The sequence below is a fragment of the Protomyctophum parallelum genome, assembly GCF_964188405.1.
Source record: "Protomyctophum parallelum genome assembly, chromosome: 2".
Classification (NCBI taxonomy): Eukaryota; Metazoa; Chordata; class Actinopteri; order Myctophiformes; family Myctophidae; genus Protomyctophum; species Protomyctophum parallelum.
In genome coordinates, this window is record NC_139699.1 from 58800643 (window position 1) to 58825173 (window position 24531).

Sequence of the window (24531 nt, forward strand, 5' to 3'; positions counted from 1 at the left end):
TTGAGTGGTGCAACCACTCCAAGGAACAGCAATGTCCGTGTACCCGTGTTCACCTACCTATGTGACGTTAATGAGCACCAGTATATGACTATGAGTACCAGTAGGGGGTGCTGTTGTACCAGAAACAGAGAGAGGGATAGTGCTGCACTGTTGCCTGCTAATATGAGAGAGAGAGAGAGAGAGAGAGAGTGTGATTTTTTAAATCTTTTTGTTAGACGTCAGTTAAATTAATCTCGTTTATACGTTCATGGAATTCAAGGATTATATGCATTGGAATGAAAAAACAAATGAATGTATCGGGTATGTATCTTGTGCGATACCTTGTCGGCGATCAATCGTACAGTGTGAAAACCACAGCCAATTTCAAGAAAGAGACTTGTGTGGTGTGAATCACGATGGAATCACCCCCCCCCCCCCCCGCCCCCCCCAACCACTTTAAGTCGTACAGTGTGTAGGCTGCCCAAGCACAGATCTGACAAGAAAGCTGGGGATGCTCTTTGTGGCATCCCTGCTGAGGTTCACAGTTTGCATGATGCATTATTATGCATTATGCAAGTGTTATGATAATTCTGCAATAACAGTAATGGGTTGATTTCCCTGGGTGGACAGGTCCTGTAGATGTGCCTCACATGCATTAGTATAGGCTCTTTCTATGTCTGACAAAACCATGAAAAGGAATGATTTTAGTATAGCAGAATAGAAGAAATGAGTCTAGACAGTGTGGTTGCCCTGTTAGGGCAAAGAGATGCTCCGATAATCGGCCACCGATCGGAGATCGGACGACATTCACTGCCGATCGGTGATCGGCAATTTACCCCATCTAGAGAAACCGATCTTTTACACTATTTAAGTGGTATAAATGTCAATCAGATATTATAGTATAATATCATTTTGCATTTTTGTGACAGGCCTAAACATTCTCCCCTTCCTCCCCACACACAGGAACAGTTTTGATGTGGGTTTTGACATAATTATAATAATTTTGGAAATATTCAAGTTTGCACAAGATCGGTATCGGCCGATCATGAGAAAAACAATCGGTGATCGCGATCGGCCCTCAAAAAACCTGATCGGAGCATCCTGTCATTGCATTTACAATAGGTGGAAACAAATCTTATGTGTCATTTCACAGTAAGCTACAGTGTTCTCTTCACCTGGCCTGGCTTTGAATTGTAAACAGAGGCGGCTAAGGTCAATGCAATTATTGTAACAGTAACAGCAGCAATTACTTGGCAGCACCTGGAAGTAAAGTTGACTGCCAAGACCATCTTATACAATCAACGGTGTCATGATTGTCATCGCCGTTTATAATGATGATAACACTTTGAATGTGAAGGTTTGTTAAAACCAATCCTGTAAAGAGCACGCATACTGGGCCCTGCCAGCGGCGCACACACACACACAGCCTGCCAAAGGCTAAGTTTTTCTACACGATTTGAAATAGGTAATTTAAGGGAGATGTCGATCAAGAAAGATATTCACGATATCCCCCCCCCCCCCCCTTGACAAGAATAATAAATTAGCTCTTCCCAACCACATAATTCAAGATGGATATGTTGGGTAAGGAAAGCGGCAGAACATTATTAATGCCATCCAGCAGCGTATAGTAGAAAACAACTCGTGTCTCATCCACGCCCACATTATGAGTAGCAATCACCATGGTGTCAGTGCATGCTGAACACATGGCTGGCTTTATTTCAGCACCCTGTCAAATCATTCACAAATGGCTGTGGAAAAAGAAGCAGCCAACAATCAATCATAATATGCTGCTGCCGTTGAAAAGACTGGACAGTGTCAGTGTGCACGCCAAGCAAGCACTATGCATGCTGTACATAATGTGTAATAAGGACTGTACAGTGACAGCAAACACAAAGGAGAATAAAACGGCAGCATTACAATACTTTTTCTTGTTTTTCCTTCTTTGTAATTATTTGTTTGGTCCAAAATATTGTGTTTGTGGTCATGATTTGTCACGACTCGAGTTGGCTTTGTACGACGCTAAAAATAAAGTCTTTAAATAAAAACTTTTTGAAATGTCTATGGGGAAAAATGCATTTGGGAATTATTTCCTGGGCCTGGCGTCGTCATGAAAGGGGGGCGTGACTGCGACGCTCTATGAAGAATGGACAGTGTCAGTGTGCACACCAAGCAAGCACTATGCATGCTGTTTCTGTACATAATCTTTGTCCAGTAAACATCCTGCATGATAATAGAAACTATAGAAAAAGGTCTCTCCACCAGGTCAGGAACGTTTGTTGTGGGCGTGCATCGTTTGGTATTGAGTGATCATAGAAGTAGCAGCCGATATTAATAGCCAATAGAGCATCGCAGTCCCGCTCCCTTTCAAGACGACGGCAGGCCCAGGAGATAATCTTTCATTTTTCCCCATAGACATTTCAAAAAGTATTTATTTAAAGATCTGTAAGCCTCGACCTAAGCCAACTTGGAGTGTGACAAATCATGACAACAAACACAATATTGCAGCACCCTTGCGCAATCTGGCGCCCTATGCAGGATTTTTCGCGGCTTACAGATCTTTAAATAAATACTTTTTGAAATGTCTATGGGGAAAATTAATGGGGAATTATTTCCTGGGCCAGTTGTCGTCTTGAAAGGGTGCTGGACTGTGACGGTCTATAGAGCAATGTTAAAAATGTGTTCTCCTGGTGGCGCTATGAAGGTTTTTCCTTGGCCTCGTCTAGGGAGTGTGCATACATTTTACACAGATCGGTGCAATTATAGGTAAAAGCGCTAATAGACAGGGTGCAAAACAGTCTCTAAAGCAATTCAACATGTGGAGTTGAGTCAAGTCAATGTGTACAGGATCAGTTTTCAAAAACAGTTGCGAGTTGTGAGAACATCGACTTCCACTTTCACAGTTCACTTTATTCAACTCATCCAGCTGAAAAAACCCATGACCAAATAAAAAGGTACTTCTCTTCTTTACATTTAACTTTTCTTAGTGGCATACTGATCATTAGCTCCGTTTTCCCATGGGAACGGGTTGCAATGGAAACCTGGTTTACATCACTGGCCAACAGCATCGTCAGACATCAGGACCTGACCCAATGTGTTTTATGTCCTCTAAGTACACATGATGACAACTGATCATTTCTCATCCCCCTGCTGAATCACAGCTGGCAACATTGGAAAAATCACACCTGTGTGAAGTGAGTGGTGCAACTCCGTGTGGGGGTCCCCGGAAGTTCCAGACACCCAGAAACGCGCCCAGGGGGGCGGGCCGAATCCGGCGAGCCGCCCCACGTCCGAAACGGTTGAGAAATGACAGAGTTACCGTGTGGGGGTCCCTCTACTGTACTGTAACTGTACTGTACTGTACTGGCACATCCGAAATCATCGTATATACAGTTAATGTGTGTGTGTGTGTGTTTGCGTGTGTGTTAGGTTGCGCACAGGTGGTGAAAAACAACCATGCTATTTTCGTGCTTAGACCCACCCACCCAGCCAGCCAGGCAGGCAGTGGGCACCCACACGACGTTGTGTTTAATAGCTTGATATAAAACAGTGTTTAATTAATAGCTTGATATTAAACACCGTCTGGGAGGTTTGCAAAATGATAAGCCATGCATAACAGATCACATTCTGATACAGTCCAATGGTACACACACACACACACACACACACACACACCCTCTGAGCATCGTGAACACTTCATTTGTACACATTATTTTAGTACGGCATGAAAACATTTGCAGACAGAGTTATTTTCAGCCCACTTTGTTTTCGTTTCCTAAATAAGTCCACACATACGTTTTGAGTCTTATAACTTAGCAATAGACTTGAACAAGTTCTCCTCTTCATAGAAACCGAACAGATGCAGCTTGTTCAAACGCAGGCTCCTTGCCTTCAATATCAACAACTCCTGTGAAATGATTGCCTGGAAAATCTAACATTTTTCATAATTCATCACTGCGGCCGTATGACCTTGACCAGCTGAAGCGAAAACTAGACAGATGCTCTCTCAGCAGAGGGCAAATCTCAGCCAGGAGGAATGCTCTCATTAATGACACCACAGTGACATTTCTACGAACTGCGACAATGCCGGCATGTGGATTACCAGTTGTCTCCACTGTCTGCCTCCCTGTCTCTCTCTCTCTCTCTCTCTGGGTTGGATTATCTGGCACCGAGTGATGAGTGCCCACGCTCTGTGCTAGTAGACAACACCGACGTGAAAATAATGAACAACAATGCAGATTTGGGAGCGATGCCCCGTAAGGAGCGATGCCCACTGGGAACGCAAACGCATCGCATGCCCCTCCGTTATGCAATACCTGTTATAGCCGTTTTGGTGTTTTAACCCATTCTGACCTGAGATCAGATTCATACGAAGGTTTTCACCGGACACACACTGGTCTGATGAACCCATTCTGACCTGAGATCAGATTCTAAAAATGTCAGTCGTTCTTCGATTTTTCAAAAATAGCAGACCTACAAGCTCGTATCGCGCCACTCGGTGGCGCGATATGAGCTTGTAGATCTGCTATTTTTAAATAGCTAAAGCATAACATGATGCTGACACCAAAATGGGTGCCCGGTCAGAATGGGTTAAGCATTATGTTATACTTTAGCTATTGAAAAATAGCAGATCTACGAGCTTGTATGTCTGCTATTTTAGAAAAATCGTGAAAATGGGGCGCAAATCCTTGAATTCTTTCAGAGCGAATGTTTTTAACTCAAATGTTTGCTTCTAGGGGGGGGGGGGGGGGTCCCCTGGAACAACATATTGTCAGATGGGGGTCGACGGCCAATTACATATATTTTTGGGGTTCCTTGACATGAAATTATTTGAGAACCACTGACACAGAAACATGGGTTTTTCCTAAATTAGAAGACATTTGTAGAATCTGATCCCAGGTCTAAATGGAATACAGGCCAGTCTGAGGACAGAGGGCGGACGAGGAGCAACAGCTGTTTGAAGTGGCGTTTTGAAGCACCCGGAAGAGCGCTCTATACTTCCACATCTTTTTCGATTTGACCGTTGGTGGTGAAAATGTGGAAGTGCTAACGAACGCCCAATGTTAAACCCCAGCTGTGGCGCGGCGGGGTTTACTCGTACTAAATGGACCCGCCTGTAGTTCCAGCTTTGACCAGTAGGGCCAGTGGCTTCAACGTTGGCGAGCCGCTCTGGGGGCTTGGTCAGTACTATAACCTAATATTGATGACATCATCAGAGAGAGAGAGAGAGAGACAGATACGATTTCCATATATGGGCATAAATGGGACACGCGGACAGACGGATATTTACAAATTAGTAAATGATGGGTGGTTCTGGACAACCACCGATGCAACAGACTTTCCACTTGGCACGTCATTCCCTTGGCAATACGGTGACGGTCAGATGGTTCTTGAGATAGGTGACTCACTCACTCACTAAATGCAATTCTGTGCATTTATAGATAGAGAAAAGCATGGTCATGAATTGTGTCATTCACAATGACACAGGCTCATAGCAAGCAAGCTGTGTGTGTGTGTGCACACACGTGCGAGCACATGCTGCACATGTTTCATACACTGTTAGTTACGAAGTGAGTCATAAAGGCATAATATGCCTTTAGTTTTTGTTTTATGATGAGTATTATGATGGACGGTAATGAAATGAAAATGACTTTAAAGCAGATATTGAAAACATAATGTATTTAATATTTATCAAAATGCTTAGTGTAAAGTCCATCCAAATACCCATTCACTTGAATGGAGTGATAATTCTTCTGCAACCATAGGAAATAGCAACACCTTCTAGGCCATTAATGAGAAGTTGAGAACCGCTGCGTTCTCATGACTTCCTCATTGACTTCATTTTCAGAACCGGATCCTTGCCGCCTGGTTTGTTCAGATTAGGCTAGACTAGAGAGGCATGCTGGCCCACAACATTCCATTCTCACAGGTTCCAGTTCAAACTGAACTTTGAGGATGCAAAGGGGCAGGCTGCTGGGAAAGAAGTACTTTACCATGAAAACTGTTCCAGTTCCTCCAAGTTCTTGCTACGTAGATGCCACAGCCGTGCGACTGCTTGGCTACAAGGAAATGACAGGAAAGCTGACCACAACCCTGAGTCTGACACCACTCCACTATGAACAGAACATTCAGCAAGTCACACAATGACTTTGACAAGGTGTCCATTCAAAAAGCCAACTTCATTGACATGGGTATAATCCGATGTTTAAATTCGATCTTAAATTCAAGCTTTTTTGTTTTCTTATTTGGGTTGGGGGGGGGGGGGTAATATCCACATTTGCCCTATATTTATGGTATGGTCATATGACAGCATGCCTACATGTCTACAGTCCACATTCACAACACGTCAAAGTGCAACACGTTGTGAGCTTGTAGATCAGCCGTGTTCGGTGCACGACATTGGCACACAACGTTGGCGCACAACTCAGTATTAAGTAAGAAAGTAAGTAATTTTTTATTTATAGAGCACCTTTCGAAACAATGTTACAAAGTGCTGTACAACAAGGTAAAACAATTATGTTAAAACAAGGGCATGAAACAAACAATAGAAGGTAAAACATTGAGATGCAAATAAATCACCCTTAAGCTTTCCTCACTGAAACCACAGCTATCAACAAGCTAGCCTCGGGAGTCGGGAGGAATACTATACAACAAAGATTATGCTAACTGTAGCAGTTCTTTATCAATCTTTTGTGGTAAAAAAAAAGAAACACACAAATACGGGCTCCCTGTAACTTGAAGACTAATGTATTGCATCGGGTTGAGGTGAAAGTAGCCTGAGGTGAAAGCTGAAGCCAAAATAGCAAGTGGTTCAGCAACAGACAAACAAGTCAACCTGGTTTCCACAATATGGACAATCAAAGGTTTCAGGTTGTTATGCACGTAGCACTGTGTTGTTTTTGGCAGCAAATTAAGATTTTAGTTTTAGTCATAGTCTCTTGAATAGTTTATTTAGTTTCAGTCACATTTTTGTCACCTGGAATGTCTTAGTGTTTGGTCTAGTTTTAGTCGACTAAATATCATAAGATTTTAGTCGACTAAATCTACAGTTGATTTAGTCGAACAAAATGTATTTTGGCGGCCCTTGATGCCGTCGTAATGACTTTTTTTCACTTGCTGAAAATAGCCGATCTACAAGCCCACAACGCGTCGCACTGCGACGCGTTGTAGATCGGCAATTTTCAGCATGTAACTAATTGTAAAATGACTTATACTGGATCTCGTCCACTAGTCCCTTCCTAACATTTTAGTCTAGTTTTTATTTGTTGACGAAATTGTCAGTATATTTAGTCTCAGTTTTAGTCATCATAGCTTCGTTTTCATTTAGTTTCCATTTAGTTTTCGTCAGTGAAAAAAGGTAGTCGACGAACTTTCTTCATCTTAGTTTTAGTCGACGAAAACCACACTGGCACGTAGGGGAAGGAGAAAGAGAATGAGGAATGAGAGTGAGGAATGAGAGAGAGAGAAGGAAATGGGAGATTCTTTCACAGACGGCTAGTATTATAGGTCTGGTAAGCCGTGGGAGGTGGGACTGTTTTCTGTGGACTGAACCCACTTGTTGGGAAAGCTCCCTAAGAGCTAAACACAGCACAGGGCTCAGCTATTTCACATGCACCATAATTGTAGGCCTTGTGGTCTACTTCGTGTATTGGCAAGTTGAGGAATGGCAGAGCTGGACCTTCGGGGGAAACCTGAGAGCCTGAAGTATCTCCTCCACAACCACAGCGGAACACAGCTGAACACACTTAGGCAGACAAGGTCCGACTCCCAAACAGGTCTGGAGTATACTGCCCTTGGAACGAGAGAAAGTCACTGAGGCTTACCAACTATAGCCACCCCAGCATCCTGTCCAAACAGTGGTGAACGTCCCCTTAGCTGAACCATCGTCCAGCTACGCAAAAAACGTGGACACTTGTCACACGCTCTCTCGCAAACAAGGAGCACTTTAAAACCCCCGCTCGCTTTCTCAAGGCACTTGCACATTGCATTGGACATACGACTACAGCAACGGCATGTCGCAAACATGCAACAGCCTCATAGCTACTTACTGGAGGTTCTGTCAAGCACATAATGGCAAAGCCCACAGTTCAGAGTGTATACATCAGTATTGAAATATTCATGAGTAAACGCATCCCAATAACTGATACTCTGCATTGACGTGATATATTCCACTTCCTTCAGCAGCCTAAATAGAAACGTTCCCTCTGTCTTTTCCTCCGTTTCCATGCATCTGTCAAGCTCATACTAAACTGAAGAATGTATTGCAGAGACCTGACTCAGCTGGTAATAATATAGATGATCATGCCCCCCCGTTCATTTCTGGCAAGCTGGAAGGCTATCAACATATTACTGGAGACATTAAATAAATATCACATGCCGAGTGTATTGTGGTATGAGGAGAGAGACAGAGACAGAGACAGAGACAGAGAGACAGAGAGAGAGAGAGAGAGAGAGAGAGAGAGAGAGAGAGACAAGAAAAACATGCAGGAAGATGAGGATGGGGTCTCAATGAGGTCTTGCTCTTGAATTGTCTAAAATAAATGCTTAACAGGATCAGGAATTCAGGTAAAAAAATAACTGAATATAAGATTTTCAGATAAAACCTTGACAGGGAGGGGAGATGTCGACATGACACGAAAAATCAAGACTTGACTTGATCTTCTGCTACAACATGAATGAAGTACTGCATGTTATTTTTTGATGCATTATTGATTCAGTTAAGAAATATATTTGATGTTGTAAATCTATTTTATGCAAGATAACTTCCTGAATCAGCATTTTTGTGCACTGTAATGTAATGTAGCGTCTCAAGTTCTTGTGACTGCTTGGCTCGGTGTGCGAACTGGAATGAATTTGGACTTCTGAAAGGTCTCACATTTGCATCCCATTAACCCATTTTGGGCCGGGAACCCCTTTTGGTGTTTTAAGCATTATGTTATACTTTAGCTATTGAAAAAGAGCAGATCTACAAGCTCATAGCTATGAACTTGTAGGTCTGCTATTTTTTTGAAAAATCGTGAAAATGTGACATTGCAAAGCCCCCAGAGCCAAACGTTGAAGCCGCTGGCCCTACTGGTCAGAGCTGGAACTGCAGGCGGGCCCATGCATTTAGCATGAGTAAAACCCGCACAGCTGGGATTTAACATTGAGCGGTCGTTAGCACTTCCGCATTTTGACCACCGGACAGGACGACGTGTACCCCTGCGCCGACAGAGTGCTAAGAAATCTGTGTTTCAACATTCACTTATCCAGTGTGGCTAGTTGCCTACATATCTGGATGTTACCACCAGCACCTGATCCATCACGTGAACCCAGCTCCTCGGTTACAGCACACGGCTCCGATACCTGGATCTGTTACAAGTTAGCAGGCCTCCTATTACAGAGAAATAACCACTAGCAACTAGTCATAAAAAATGCGGAAAAACCTAAACACCGCATTCCTCCCCCACGGCCGTTCTCCATTAGGCTGGTTGCAGGCTTTTAAAAAGGTTCACCTCATTGTTTTCATTGTAAAAGGGCTTATCTGATCTGAGCCGGCCGGGGCCCTTTCAAAATACAACACAAATAGCGGGTATGTGTTCATCGGTGGGAGGCTGTTCTGTGTCCATCTCCGTTTAGGGGAGTAAAGTGAGGGGCCGATTCACACAGGCCTAGAGATATGTGACGAGCATCAGGGGGGGGACCGGTCTCAGTCCTGGTTATAAAAGGTCCATGACATTAGATCCAAGCCACTGGCATTACCAGCAACTTCCAGGAGTTATTAAAATGTGCCGAATGTCAGCCAAGGTCTCTTGAGCACTCGCACGGCACGGAACAATGAGTCCAACTCGAGCTTCGCTGGAACAAAAGACAATTTAATCTACCGCTTCTGTCACCGCATACTTATATAAGACTTATGAGAAATATCTTACGGTTTCATTACATGATGGATTGTTTTTAATATTCGACCAATTCAAAAAAACTTTGATCAAGAATATCCAATCTTCAAGGAGCCTCCTCCCGCTCCGCAACCTTTTCTTGAGAACATAAAAAGAAATCTACGGAGAGATTTCAATTTGATCAAACGGTAAATTAACCCAGCATGTGAACTGAGCTGAACTCGTCTCCCAACCCCCTCGGTGTGTGTGTGTGTGCATAGTGTATGCCTTGAGAGTAGGAGAGAGTTGCTTGTCCATGTATATTTGTGTCCCCTCAGCACATCTGGCTCTTGTTACAGACCCTCTGACCTGTGTGTGGTGCCTCTCCAGCCCCCCAACCCCCCCCCCTCCTCTCGTGGGAGAGGAGGGTAATGACTGAGCGGTGCTGGGACTCTTATTGCTGGAGTTCCCAGGGCCCAGCAGGGCCCCTGACAATCTGGGTGTCCTCGCCTCTGCTGTAGGTTGGGAGACGGCCGCCCCGCTGACCGATTGGGGTTTTCTACCGCTCGTCAGGATGATGTTTTTGCTTTGGGAGGAGGAGGGGTGCTGGGTGGGCCCAGTGCTGGGTCGGTCCAGACGTATCATCCTCAGGACATATCCCAAAGCAACACTGATAGCAGGGGTTGATACGTGAGCTGTTTTCACTTCTCAGGACATTTCCCTGTGGCTACTATTCTCACGGGTCACATCAGTGGCAGTTATCTCGCCAATTTCGTTAATACCTTCTCTGTTTTTTGGCTAGGAAGGTAGTTATAGTGCTGGTAGACGTTGATTCCCCCCCCCCCTCATGTACAATTCCGGATCCATCATAAAATATTAATTAATACTAAATATTTCAAGTGTAAAACATTTGTAAAACACAGTGGAGCCTACAGGTTCAGCCCGTTGGGTTAGTGTTAACGAGACAAGACAATTAAACTCCTTTACATGCTCCTGATGCCGGGGTGAAAGTGTCTGTGTGCGTGTTGGATAAAGGTGCTAAAGAAAAGAACCATTTCCAATTTAGTGCAGTACTAAGTGGAAAGTCGGTCAGATCAGCGATTGTAAAAACTGTCTATAAATACATCTATGAATTCACAAAACCTGTTTCTGCGTCTGTCTGTGTGTCTGATCGATTAATTTGGAAATGTAGCTTGTGTCGCAGATGACCTGGGCGTGTCTGTGGAGGACAGCACCGAATATAAGTGTGTGTGTGTGTGTGTGTGTGTGTGTGTGTGTGTGTGTGTAGGGTATTGCATAACCGGAGAGGCATGCGTTCCCAACGGGCATCGCACTATAATAAATAATTAATTAATGTACTACCGTACAGTACAATACCAGTAGTACAGTACGAGTAGTATAGTACAGCACGAGTACTACAGTACAGTGCAGAGTACAGTACAATGCAGAGTACAGTGCGAGTACAGTAAGACAACAGTACGAGTACATTAAGAGTACAGTAAGAGTAAGTGTGAGTACAGTGAGAGTACAGTGAGTACATTGGTAAATGGTGCCTTTATCCAAGGCGCTTTACAGAGATTGTGCATTACATTCACACACACACACATTCACACACCGATGCCAGGGGAAACCATGCAAGGCACCAACCTGCACATCGGGAGCAATTTGGGGTTCAGGGTCTTGCTCAAGGACACTTCGACACTAACTCTGGGGGAGCCCGGGTTCGAACTGGCAACCTTGCGGTTCCCATCCAGTCACTCTAACCCCTGAGCAACTGCCGCCCCTATACATTGCGAGTACAGTAAGAGCACAGTACAAGCACAGCACAGACACACAGCACAGACACACCACAGTTACAAACAACAACAACAACGCGTGGTGGTAGAGGTGAGGGCCGCAAAGCGGCCCGAACTTCTAGAATTCCACAATCGCCATCGACGACAAGACAGAGAGACACAGCCGCTCTGTCCGTACTGCCATTCATTGGAGACTCGATTACCCAGCAGCCCCAGAAGTGAGCGTCAGTTGTTTTTATTTTCCGGTTACGTGATCCAAAACGTGTGACGTGTCACAAAGTATCGGCGGAAAACCTTGTAAGTCTTCAAAGTTAAAATCGGCCAATAAAACAAATAAAACATAACTCGGGAAAACTCGTGGTGGGCAGGGAACGAGGTCTATATCAATAAAGTGGGGTTTATCAGTAGACTGTTAATACCTGGTAGTGTGTTAATGTTAATGAAATGTGTTTCTCACCATAAGACTGCAGTGCTCAGAAGAAGGGTCCACAGACTAAATTGAGTCAGATAACCACACTAGCAGTATGACCAACCTTAAAGTTGCATGTGTGGCCGATGATGGGCATGGGCACCACATCTGACCACAGAAAAACAACAGAACTTAAATTTCCTGCGTGGTCGACTTATTTTGTTACAGACAGATGTGCGTAGGTGTGATCCCTTTTGTTTTCCATGGCCATGGCCATGGTCGATGTTTGGGAAGCCCAAACGTATGGGGCACACCATTGACAGGTGTGTTGGGACTGGATACATGACCAAAACAAACTTACAGTTAGTTCATTTAAAATGTATTTGTGTGTGCTCATGACTTTTGTATTATGCGTTGGAGCCTACAGCAGTCTCCGTTTGGCACTGGCCTACTTGGAACGATTCAAGTTGTAAATGGATTAATAGTTATAATTACAAGTTATAAAATCGGCAATAGCTGTATGCCTTATATGGGTACGTACAGCAACTGACTCAAAGTATTTTACTGGCTTCTTAAATAAAGGTCCGTGGGTGGGGCGGGACCAAGGGGCCAGCTAGGCACTCCAATGTTGAAGCGCTGGGCCCTAGTGGTAAGAGGAAGGACTGCAGGCGGACCCGTGGATTCTTGACGAGGAAACCCCGTGCAACCGAGTGCCCAATGTTAAAGCCCAGCTGCACTTCCGCATTTGGACACCAAAGTTTGGTGTCCAAATGCTGAATCAGCGAAAAAAATTCGGAAATAGACGGTCCTTCCGGCAGCCTTCCGGGTGCTTCAAAACGCCACTGAGCAACTTCCACTGACATGAATAGCGGAGGGGGCGGAGCTTCGCGCCAGTTCAGTCTCTATCCTTTTAATACTCTATGGGCGGGACAGAGCCCTCCGATGTAAACTTTCAGTCATTTCCTGAATTGGAAATCCGGCTCAAATAAGATAGCCGCCGTCGGATAGAGAAGCAAAGTGAAAAAAACAAAAGCTGAATGAGCACCTCCGTCTCAATGTAATAATACATTTAATCATTTTAATTACAGCAGATAATTATGTAGGGTCATTTTCTTTTTTTCCCCCCCACTGTAGAGATTCAGATAAAAATGTGATCCTTTGGTCAATTGTGGCGACATCAGTCGCCATCATTTCCGTTTCTCTCCCCTTCCGACTACAGCAAGTCTCCAACTCTCCATCTCAACACACAGGACAAGTCGATCTCTGCAGCTCATTATAGCTTTCATCAAAGGACAGCCTCGAGATGGGCCTGATAATCTGGCTCCACTTAGTGTGATGGAGGGTGGGGAATGAAATAAAAGGGAAGTTCTCCCACACTCCCGAACAAAGACACCGGAACCAAAGACACTGCATTTTGCCACAATGCTCTGCACTACAGATGAGACGCATTCCACCCGGGTGTATTAATGGGACCCATCCAGGTCAAAAAGGGGTCCCAGTGATCCAGTGCTATAGAGTTCAGGCTGAATCTGGTTCAGCCATATTGCTGCAGCGCTTCCAAGAAGCATCATCTATTTGAAGTGTCCTACACATGTTGTATAGGAGCTGCACGCTCCGTTAGACCTGTCAGCTCTCATTGGCTGATGTACAACAGAGCCACAGCACAGACAGGAAACCGTTAAACATTAATACAGAAGTAAGTCAGCTTACAGAACATGGTAAACCATCATGTAAGATTTACAGGAAAGCTAGCCTATTAAAGCCTTGTGGAACAGTCAAGGGACTTAGGCCCAATCCCAATTGCCTCCCTCAAGCCCTGAGCCCTGGACCCTCATTGACTTTAATGACGTCAGCTGTAAGTGCTTGAGGGTGAGAGGCTGCAAGGGCTCCAAATTGTTGTGAAAGAAATGGGACAGCACTTTGAAGATGAGTCCGCCATTCATGACACTTTGCATCACTTTATAAAAACTGTCCTTATTCACAGCCAGTACCTACCTACAGTACATGCTTGGCCTATTTACACATGTCTATCATGTCTATTTTAGTATTTAAGCTGATCGTTTTATTATTAGTTTAATAAATACACTTTCCTGTGTGATATGAGTTGTAATATTCATATATAATAATATGCATTATACATTTCATTTCCATATTCTTTTACTTTGCTCATTAGTCATTTCTCATCATGTTTCCCTTATTATTGTTATTAAATATATAGCCTATATCCTTCCATTCCGTCTGCTTTTGAGAACAGTGAGAAAGCACTATTGTGTTTGTTGACATTCTAATCGCGATACATAACTAATTTGCATAGCTAAATGATTGACGTTCGGAGGATCCCCCTCATTCCACTGGTAAAGCTATGAAATGTGGGTAATTTCTTTGCCAAAGTCAGCATCGACGCTGACTTTGGCAAAGGGCACATAAAGGGGCGGGGCTGAGCCCTCACTGACTTACCGATTTCAAATGGGACATCCCTCAAGCCCTCGCAGACTTCAGGTGAACGCGCAGCTAAGTCAGTGAGGGCTCATTGAGTCAGCAAGGGAGTGGATTGGGATTGGGCCTTAGAAGTTCCGACTAAAATCAACCATAGATTTAGCCGACTAAAAACTCATTACATTTTAGTCGACTTAAACTAGACTAACACTAAATCATTCCGGGTGACTAAAATGTGACGGAAACTAAATGAAAACTGTTCAAGGCTAAAACTAAAATAGAAATTTGCTGCCAAAAACTGGTCTTTAGGTCTTTTTTATTGATATTTTTTTGGTTGGCGTTTCCTTCTTCAGCGTACTCCTTGTGTTTTGCGCGGCCGTTCACTTTGTTTACGGCCCAATTAGAACGGCTCATAACCCTAAATCTAGACTTTAGATGTACCAGCTTGAGGTAAGAACGGAGGGGGGGGGGGGGGGGGATACAGAAGATTTCAGAGTAAAACCTCAAGCCTCATCTGCTGGCACTCTAGCACCATAATTTTTGAAGAATTCAATAAACCCAGAAACGGTTAAACAATGAAGCCATGTTACAAAACTAGTTAAATCTGTGAGACCCTGCATTTCTTATCTGAGGTCTTACAGGCCTGGAGCAGTTTGACAGTCACAAACTGTACGTCTGGCAGCTGACTGGTGTTTAGTGGTGTTTACATGGTGACACAGAACAATAGGGAGGAAGCACCTGTGTGCAGCCCAGCAGATCCTGGAGTGTGCATGGCTCCTCTTGGCGCTCAGCATGCAGCTTCCTCCAAGTCACCTCCCGGCCAATCATATCGTCTCTCATCTTTTTCCAGGCAATATCTTCAACCCCCTGTTGTCTCACAGTTAAACAGCTTCACTTCTCCGAGGGGCAATTATAGGCTCTATGCCTTCATCCTCTCCTTTTTGGGTCTGTTTTATATGAGCTCAGCTGGCCCTAAAATGAAGCTTCGCTTTAGCAATGTGCAGGGGGGGTCAAATACAGAGGGCTCAGGTCAGCTATGATTTATCACCGTCTAAGACAGCTCAAACCCAGAAACTATTGGAGACATGATGGGTAAATAAGTTGGAGATATTTACAGGAAAAAAAAAACATTCCCATGAATGAACACATGATTATATTTGTCACTCTAAAATTGTCTTTATCCAAGTCCTGTATAATCGTGTATGGAAGTACAGAAGTCAGAGCACATACAGAAGAGATGGACTGGACTGTTAACATACATACAGCAAAGCAGTGTTTGGCAGGAGAGACGGGTGCAGTACTAAAGTTCCGACACATGTTTTGGTCCGACGGTCATTAGACCGACAACCTACCTCTATCCCTAACATAACCATAACCAACCTACCTCAACCCTAACCTAACCATAACCGCGAGCACGGGAGCAGTGCATGTTCAAGCGGTAGTCCGACCGTTGTTCCCGCATGTCGGACTAATGCTCCGTCGGAATTGCGTCCGGATCGCGGAGAGACAAGTGTTTCTATTATGGCCACGTGAATGTGATTCATAGTATTGTAGTTGGTTCTGAACTTCACTTAACCATGTCAACAGCCAAATTAAAAGCAAAAACTGTTCTCAGAACCTCCTTACAGCACATCCTCCCTTTGTTAAAGGTCAACCGCTACGAATGAATTACCAGGAGACTCGAATTGGAACGAGAAGCAACATAAAGAACACAAACAAAGCGCACTAAATCTAGGATATCCACTCCACTTCCCATATACTTCAGAAATTATGTTTGACTTTATTGTCCCAGAGGGAGATTTGTTTTCACAGCCCGTTCAAGAAACAAATGCATTAGCCTACACAGCAACACGTGACAACAACACGTTAAATCACAGTAGATAGATACAGTCATACATATTTAGTACACACCGTCAGCGAGGCAGTTTGTTTAATGGCGAAATGGCAGCGCAGCCACAACTCCTGCTAAAGCAAGCCAATGCACAAATCATCCCACTTCCAATATTCTTACTTCACTGTGGTGAAAAATAGGCCATTACATAAAGTCACGCTACATTATCAAAGGGTTGGGCCTGGAACAATTCAAGGAAAAAAGCTCAAGTCATCTGATATGATATGTGCAGAGATAGGCCATGTGTCTGTGGTCTTGTGTAATATGCCATTGTGCCAGGGAGGGCACAGTTTTCCAAAGACAATCCATTCATTCAAGCGAGGCCCTGGGCTGAACCAGCAGAACAAGCTACACAAGCATTTGAGTTGCAAAATGGCCACACTTTTGCACTTCATCATAAAAGGTATAGTTTCTATCAGCCACCACAAGTGACAGAAACCACAGAATGTTCAGAGAAACATGGAAACCACATGGTTTCAAGAAATACTATAAGCCCCTTTGAAGTTAGTGGTTAGAAAGACCTTATATAAAATATAAATTAGCTTCCACAGCTGCCTATAAATAGCCTAATTGACTGGAATTATGGAAGCAGGTTAGGTTGCTGTTGACAAGAAGATAATCCTAACCATTCACCAGTTTCACAGCAAAGTCTGTTTCCAACACAGGTGTGGGAGACAAGGAGAGAAAGAAAAGAAAATGTTCCAGTACACAAAGCCTTTGAATAATAACAGCCATTAGGCTTTTTTAAGTATTTAGTTCTGCAAGACAAAACCTGCACAGGTGGGTCTACTTTTGTAAGTCGCTCTGGATAAAATGAATACAGTAAATTGAGTTGTATCTAAACCAATGGTTTTATGTGATCTGTAGTAAAATGTCAAGTTGGAAAAATAAAGCTACAACAATACTAGTCGACGATGACAGTTATATTAAGTATTTAGTATTAACATCAGGCTTTAATCAATCAGGGGAGTGAGAACATTAAGCCAGAAGCAGTAAACTGTCTTGAGTGAAGCCTTAAAATAGCTTCCCAGCATATAATAAGTTATATAGGTACATCATTTTTGCACTTCATGAACAGCACCCATAATGAAGAACTAAAATGTAATTGCCTCAGGTAGAGCAGAAATAAAATGACATAAAACTGTGGTAATAGTATGTTAGAAATTGCCCATCGATTTGGTTAACTTTAAACAGAAGCCAAACATGACAGATGGAAGTACAGTCACTTTTTGGACGGCGTATTTGATCCTTATTGTTGCCAATTCTAATCACTAAGGACAGCTTTGTGTGTCTGTACTATGAGCACGGAATGAGTGGTGCAACACATGCTTATGGAGCTGTATGTGTGTGTGTGGGTGGGTGGCTGGGTGGGTGGGTGCGCCTGAGCACTGTTTTTCACCACCTGTGCGCAACCTAACACACACACACAAACACACACACATTAACTGTATATATGGTGATTTCAGGTGTGCCAGTACAGTGACAGTACAGTACAGTAGAGAGACCCCCACACAGTAACTCTGTCATCTCTCAACCGTTTTGGACGCGGCTCGCTGGGAATCGGGCCGGCACCCCGGGTGCGTTCCTGTGGGTCTGTAACTTCCGCCACCCCCCCCCCCCCCCCCCCCCCCACTCACTTCACACGGGGTGTGATTTTTTTTCATACATCACCCTTTTAGCATTTCCTGGGCAACATGCAACCCCTAACCCGGGCCCATACCCTGAAGAAGGCAGTTGCATCTGCCGAAACGTTGGTTCCAGTACTCTGCGTCCTAATAAACAATCGCCACTTTGGCTATCAGTGTGTGCGGCCACTCTTTTGTCTTTTTAAGACTTATCTTTTTTTAGATGTGTGCTGGCACCACTACTAAGGCTGGTGTGCGTTTAGCATCCTCCTGCACAGTGTTCCAACATGCAACCCCTACCAAAGGAAGGTGGAGGATTGTAACGGTTTGGACGGCTGAAGGGCCAAACAATAGAAACAATCGGTAGAGTCGTAAAGAATAAAATAAAAGAAGCTGCCCCAGCTGCAGTCTTTGATCCTCCCCTCAATCTCTCCACCACTAAATTAAACACCTGCAAAACGCCAGCAAAGGCGGACAGAAAAGGGCCTCCGCCTCACAGAGGACATACCACGCATGACCGCACATCCTTCATGTCACGGAGATGGAATGGAACCCATACTCATTTCTATCAGTTTTAGGGGAACTGGCTCTACTCCCATCGTTTCTAAGTGCGAGCTTAATTTTTAAAATGTGCATTAAATATCCTGTCAGGGGAAATTATGAATATCAAGTCGACTTTAGTACAGTCATCACACGCAGTTAAAGCCTGCCCTTCATCATCTCAAAGTTAATGCATGCCATGATGCTGCGATGAACAAATCCCAATGATAGGCTGTAGGCCGAACGGCTGTGCTTGTTTTATGTGCTTCCTTAATGAGGTGTAGATGTGGCAACGTATGGCCGTGTACCGTATGGGCACGCAATATCTATAGCCAGCCAGTGTATCTCATTCGTTTATACAGGGCAGGCTGTGAGTTTAGGAGCTTTTAATAACCGTAACATACAGGTAACTGCAAGCAGCACCGTCTAACCACCACTAACTGGACATACACTACAGTACATCATAAATATCATCATCATCATAATTACCACCATTCCTCAAAAGATCACCCTCATAGCCAGGTCATAAGAGTCCTTGGCTTAAATTCACGACATCCCACATAATTCAGAAAGGCAGGCAGGCAGTACAGAATGTTTTGCTATACCTTTCCTAGAATTTTGGCCCAGGCTGGCACACTGTGTTTGACTATGCAAAGTGGGGGCTGGCCGAGAATGCTCGCGTGCATTGCTTTTTAACAGCCCATGGTCATCAACATTGTCAGACTTTGTACAACAAAGTGTGTGGCCCAATACCAAAAAAAAAAGAAAAGAAACAGAGGTATTTTACCAGGAATTCTCTCAGCGGTTTAAAGTGACATCCCTTTGCCAACTGGCATTTCCCTACAGTGAGTTTTTAGGTATGGGTGTCATTCAGTGCATCACAAATCCACAAACAGAAAATGAGGTATGCAGACACCAGTACCACCACAGACGTGTTGAAGGCTGATCTGTGGTTGAAACTCTGCAGTCCAGTGTCAAGTCATTGTGGTTCCCTGTTACCTTCTTAGAAAGAATACTTCAAGATGTATGCTTAAAATGGAGCCAAATACAACAATGTTAAGCTCAAGGGTTGATGATAATCACTAAATGAATGTCAGTAGGCAAAGTTCATTGCCAAAAACACCACACTAAAACCACTGTGCTCCATCAATTGGACATTATAATACGGTCTCTACAAAATTGTGAAAGGAAAAAGTTAGGTTTAAAAAGAATATATACTCCTTTTTCACCATTGACAGACGTTTGTCTGAATAAAACAGCCCCAATTCTGCAGAAGGTGCCTCCACTTTGGAAGACCTCAAACACTATTAAACAAGAAACGCAATCCAGAAGCAAGTACTGAACCATGAGCTGAGTATTATCGTTACTCGCGTTATATTACTGGATAAAGACAGCAGCTTCTAATTCCTAATGTAACAGGCCAGGAGACTTCAGCAGAAGACATGCCTATAAAGTGTCCAACAAAAGGTTTGTTCACTCTGCATGTCTGAGAATATATATTGTAGTTTTGACATACCCACGGTTAAAATAAACAACAAACTATTGGATTTTACAGATTTAGAATGGTTAGTTTACTGGAACTGCTTTAGTCAGTTAAATATTAAGCTTTTTTCTAAGTCAAACAAATTCCCACCCGTGTGCCCCACTTGTTGCAATAGGGAAAACATTACAGCGTTCTCAAGTCAACAAACGGATTCTAAAGTCCTGAACAAAGTCTGTGGGTATTAGGCTACATTTCATCTCATCGTCTCATCTCCTCTGAGATCCTGGTTCCCCATGGTCAAGAGTCAAGACCAAAAACATATTTAAAGGATGACAAGGAATGAGATTACTCATTGGTCTGCACTCTGTGATTCATAACATAAATAGCATTTTAGATCATGACCACAATGACCATGCTCAAATTCAGGCCACTCGCTCAGGTCTGAGTGAAACATTGTTGAGTTTTCTATCCATCCATCTTCAACCGCTTATCCGTAGTCGGGTCACGGGGGGGGGGGCAACAACTCCACCAGACTTCCCTCTCCAGAGCAACATTAGTGACTTCTTACTGGGGGATCCCGAGTTGTTCCAAGGCCAGTGAGTTGATGGGTTTCCTCCAACTGCGCCTTGGTCTGCCCCGGGGTCTACTCCCAGTGGGACATGCCTCGAGGACCTCCCTAGGGAGACGCCCGAGAGGCCTAAGCTGGCTCCTTTCCAGGCGAAGAAGCAGCGGCTCTACTTCGAGTCTCTCTCGTGTGACTGAACTTCTCACCCTATCTCTAAGGGAGATGCCAGCCACCCCTTGAAGAAAACTCATTTCGGCCTCTTGTATTTGCGACCTTATTCTTTCGGTCATGACCCACACTTCATGACCATAGGTGAGAGTAGGAACGAAGATTGCTCGGCAGACAGAGAGCTTTGCCTTCTGTCTCAGCTCTCTTTTCGTCATAACAGTGCGGTACAGCGACTGCAATACCGCCCGTGCTGCTCCAATTCTATGGCTGATCTCTTTCTCCTTCCTCCCCGAGATACTTAAACTCCTTCACCTGGGGTAATGCCTCATTCCCTACCCGGACTGCACAATCCACTATATTGAGTTTTCTACCCAAACTCAAAACTAATTTTGATTGATTGATTGATAATTGTATTCACAGTTTGTAGAATGGGTACATTTCAAACAGAAGCACAAGTCAATACAAGAACTGCTGCAAGGATAAAACCATAAACAGCACTAAGACTTGTTTACATCAGGGTCCCCATTTTTCATTATTTTGAAACTTCTATGAAGAAGGGAAAAAAAATAAAATCATCATATAAACAGTTAAAGAAGGGGAAAAAAAAGGTTGTTGGGAACCGGTTCAGTTCAGAACTGGTTTTTAGTCCATGAGCCAGACCTCCAAAATTGGAACGTTCTACCGAGTTCAGATCTGAGGGCCTTTTCAACCTGCAGTGCCGAGTCATCCGTGAACAGGAACAAGTTGCAGTCACAAGCTGATGTCATGTCGTTTACATATATTATAGGAACAGTAAAAGGCCCTAGTATGCTTCTTAAGATCTTAGTGGAACACCACAGCTCACTGGGAGGGGGGGGGGGGGGGGGGGGCGTTAATCTAAAAAGAATGGCTACCCTTATTTAATAGTAGAATCCTCTGCCCCCCACCCCTCCAATCTCTGTAAATGAATGTACCATATGATGAGACTGAGTTTTATTTATTGAGTACAATGGACCACATTTCAAACAAGCCCCCAGGGGGCTTTTTGTCATCCTTTTGCCACCAAAGGCAGACCAATGTATACACAATATACATTAGCTACTAGACGTGCCACGGCTCCAAGCAACGTGATTTTTATCTACAGTAAAACCTACTGTTAATTTAAACTCAGAGAAGTGTACAAATTGAACCAAATTTGTACATTCTTGATTAAACTGAGGATTTTACTGTGTACACTGTACAGTAGACTATACACACGAATGCACAAGAAAAACAATGGCTAGCTCAGCTCATTCATTTTAAGATTTCAGTACTTGCAGAATCCCATAACTGACATATCTGAGTTTAAATACTTTCCACAAACAGCAGCCGTTAGTGAACAGTCTGAAGCACTTCGATACCGGGCATTCCTCAAAGATTCCAAACACTGCTGCAAATGCCCCCAGTGCTGTTATGCACCGTTCATGTGAGCAGAAATATTTTGCCATTGCTCAGCAAAGTTAACAGGAGCATTAGAGAAGGGAAATGAAACAAAGGAAGAACGATATGAAAATGTAAAAATCTACTCACATGTCCCTTGTTGATGAACCCATGTTTACTGGCAATCCGGTCAGCTTCCTCTGGACCTCCGGAGATGTGGACAGCCCATGTGTTGGTGTAGACCTTCTGCCCCAGTGCTGTACCCAGGCCAGCCAGCAGCAAGACCAAAAGTGGCCCCAGCAGCAAATCTACCAGTCTGAGCCTAGGGCCCAATGAGGGAGATGGAGGGCCTAAAGCCATAGGTTCTCAGTCTCTGTGCACAGCGTCTCTCTGACAGGTTGGGGCTGCCAACAGTACATGCAGGAGCACAGAGAGACACTCGGGGGGGCGGGGGGACCGTCACAGCACACGGATCACCTGAGGAAAACAGTGGAAAAGCAAGGATGTAAGAAAGGTATGAAAGATAGATTTAATACACATCTGCAGTTGGAACTGAATGAAAAACACTCTTGGATTCTCACTCTTCCAAGAGTGTTAGTCTAGAATCAGCCACACATTGGAACCATAAAAATAGAATAATAAAGAATTAATTATTTTTTGGTAGAACTCAATCTTTGTCTTTAGTCGGAGTCACTGCATGGGGAAACCAATCTCAAAATCCCTTTTAGCATATTAACGTTAACACAGTTAACATAGTAGTTTCTGTCTGTCCTTAGTGTCCTAGTTAGCAAATTCTGATGTAACAAGATCAGACGGTCAGATATTTTGGTCAAATGAAACTAACTCAATAAATCAGTTAAAATCGCAGCCATTTCACACACACACACACACACACTTAGTGCATTAAAAGGTAAAGGAAAGGTCAAATAACGACCTTGATAATAGGGAGAGAGCAGTATAATAGGCACCTATAATTATATACCCTTTGAAAGGCAACATAACAGTTGACACTTGTCAACAACTGGAAAAAAAACTCAAGTGAATATTACAAGACAAACAAGCTATTGTGTAAATGTGTACAGCGATGACAAGGATGGGAACAACACACCTGTGGATGACTTAACAAATATTTCACTATACAAAAGCCTTTCGGTAAGATGTGGTCAAAGCCATCTTTCAACATTGTGTCGTAACCAGCATTTGTTGTGAAAACGGCCCACAGGTCACATTGCCACAACAATTTCCAGAGCGACGCAGATGGTGGCCACGTACTCTCTTTTAATTGGCTTGTTGCTTTTGTATTAAGGACAAAAACGTCATTCTAAAATCTTAATGTCTAATTCAACTCTGTAGTGCACCATTTTGGTATAATAATTTATTTATTTATCATTATCTCTTATTAACACATATTTTACAGTGTGTAGACATAATGTCAATATATCGTAACAGCACCAAGCTAGAGAAATGAAAAAGCAGACAGTATAAGTCTTTTGGACATGCCATTACTACCGGTAAGTCTAGTCTAACAGATCTTGACATTGTAGTACCAGCTGCAATGTTCCTTCACCTCCCAATTAGTCTTTCGATATTTCATAAATACATTTGCTTAAGTTAGAACGACTAAAGACAACACACCAAGCGCTTAGAGTGCAGTGGAATACATACAAACATATGTTATACAGAAACAACTCAAATGAGCTTAGCTAACAGATTCAAACTAGCACATTGTACACAAATCATCACCTTGTAAATTAATCAAACAAGAATGATTGCCGGTACGCTTAAAAATTTGACTGGCTCAAGACAAGGGTTGGTATCGTAAACTGGCCACTTAATCCAGCATGTATCTGCAAAAATGTGCCAATTAGCCCACACACAGTCACAGACAGTCGTGACAGCCTAAAAACAAAGACCATTTTAGGCTATATTTTTATACCCCAGCCAGAAGACATCAATCCCCATGGTAGGTTAATCTCACTCACCTTCCTCCTGAGAAGTGCTCTTTCACTAAAGGATGCAGTGCAAATGAGAAGGGAGGGCATGTAAAGCACGTAAAACTGCCCCGTAACGTCCAGAGAAAGCATGGCTCAAAGTACAGACTCCGCCTGTGACCTCATCGGGCCACTCAGCTATTCAGCAGGCTTTAACGTCAACATGCAAGTCACATACTATGGAATGACAAAAGGTCTACCCTTGTAGCTGCTCCTAAGAAACAATGTCAACTATCTTTGACTTTGAGTGACAGCCAGGGACAGAAAGTCTGGACACTACATTTTAAATTCTGACATGCATTTTTATACTACTTACTTTTATGTTATTTGTAAACCACACGTTATATTATTGTTTTTAAATGTAAAAGAATTGATTACATATCGGTGCTCCTTAGA

General features: G+C 43.5%; 1 protein-coding gene across 1 annotated transcript in view; it reads right to left on the bottom strand.

Annotated features, from left to right (window-relative positions):
• The window catches only part of furina (furin (paired basic amino acid cleaving enzyme) a), a gene marked incomplete at its 3' end in the record, with an annotated part of 96500 nt that overhangs the window by 69156 nt on the left and 2813 nt on the right, over nucleotides 1-24531 (bottom strand). Inside the window, exon 2 of the mRNA XM_083759590.1 lies at nucleotides 22295-22621. Within this exon, the coding sequence (XP_083615716.1) occupies nucleotides 22295-22504 (210 nt within the window). The 5' untranslated portion in view covers nucleotides 22505-22621. The remainder of the gene's footprint in view (nucleotides 1-22294; nucleotides 22622-24531) is intronic.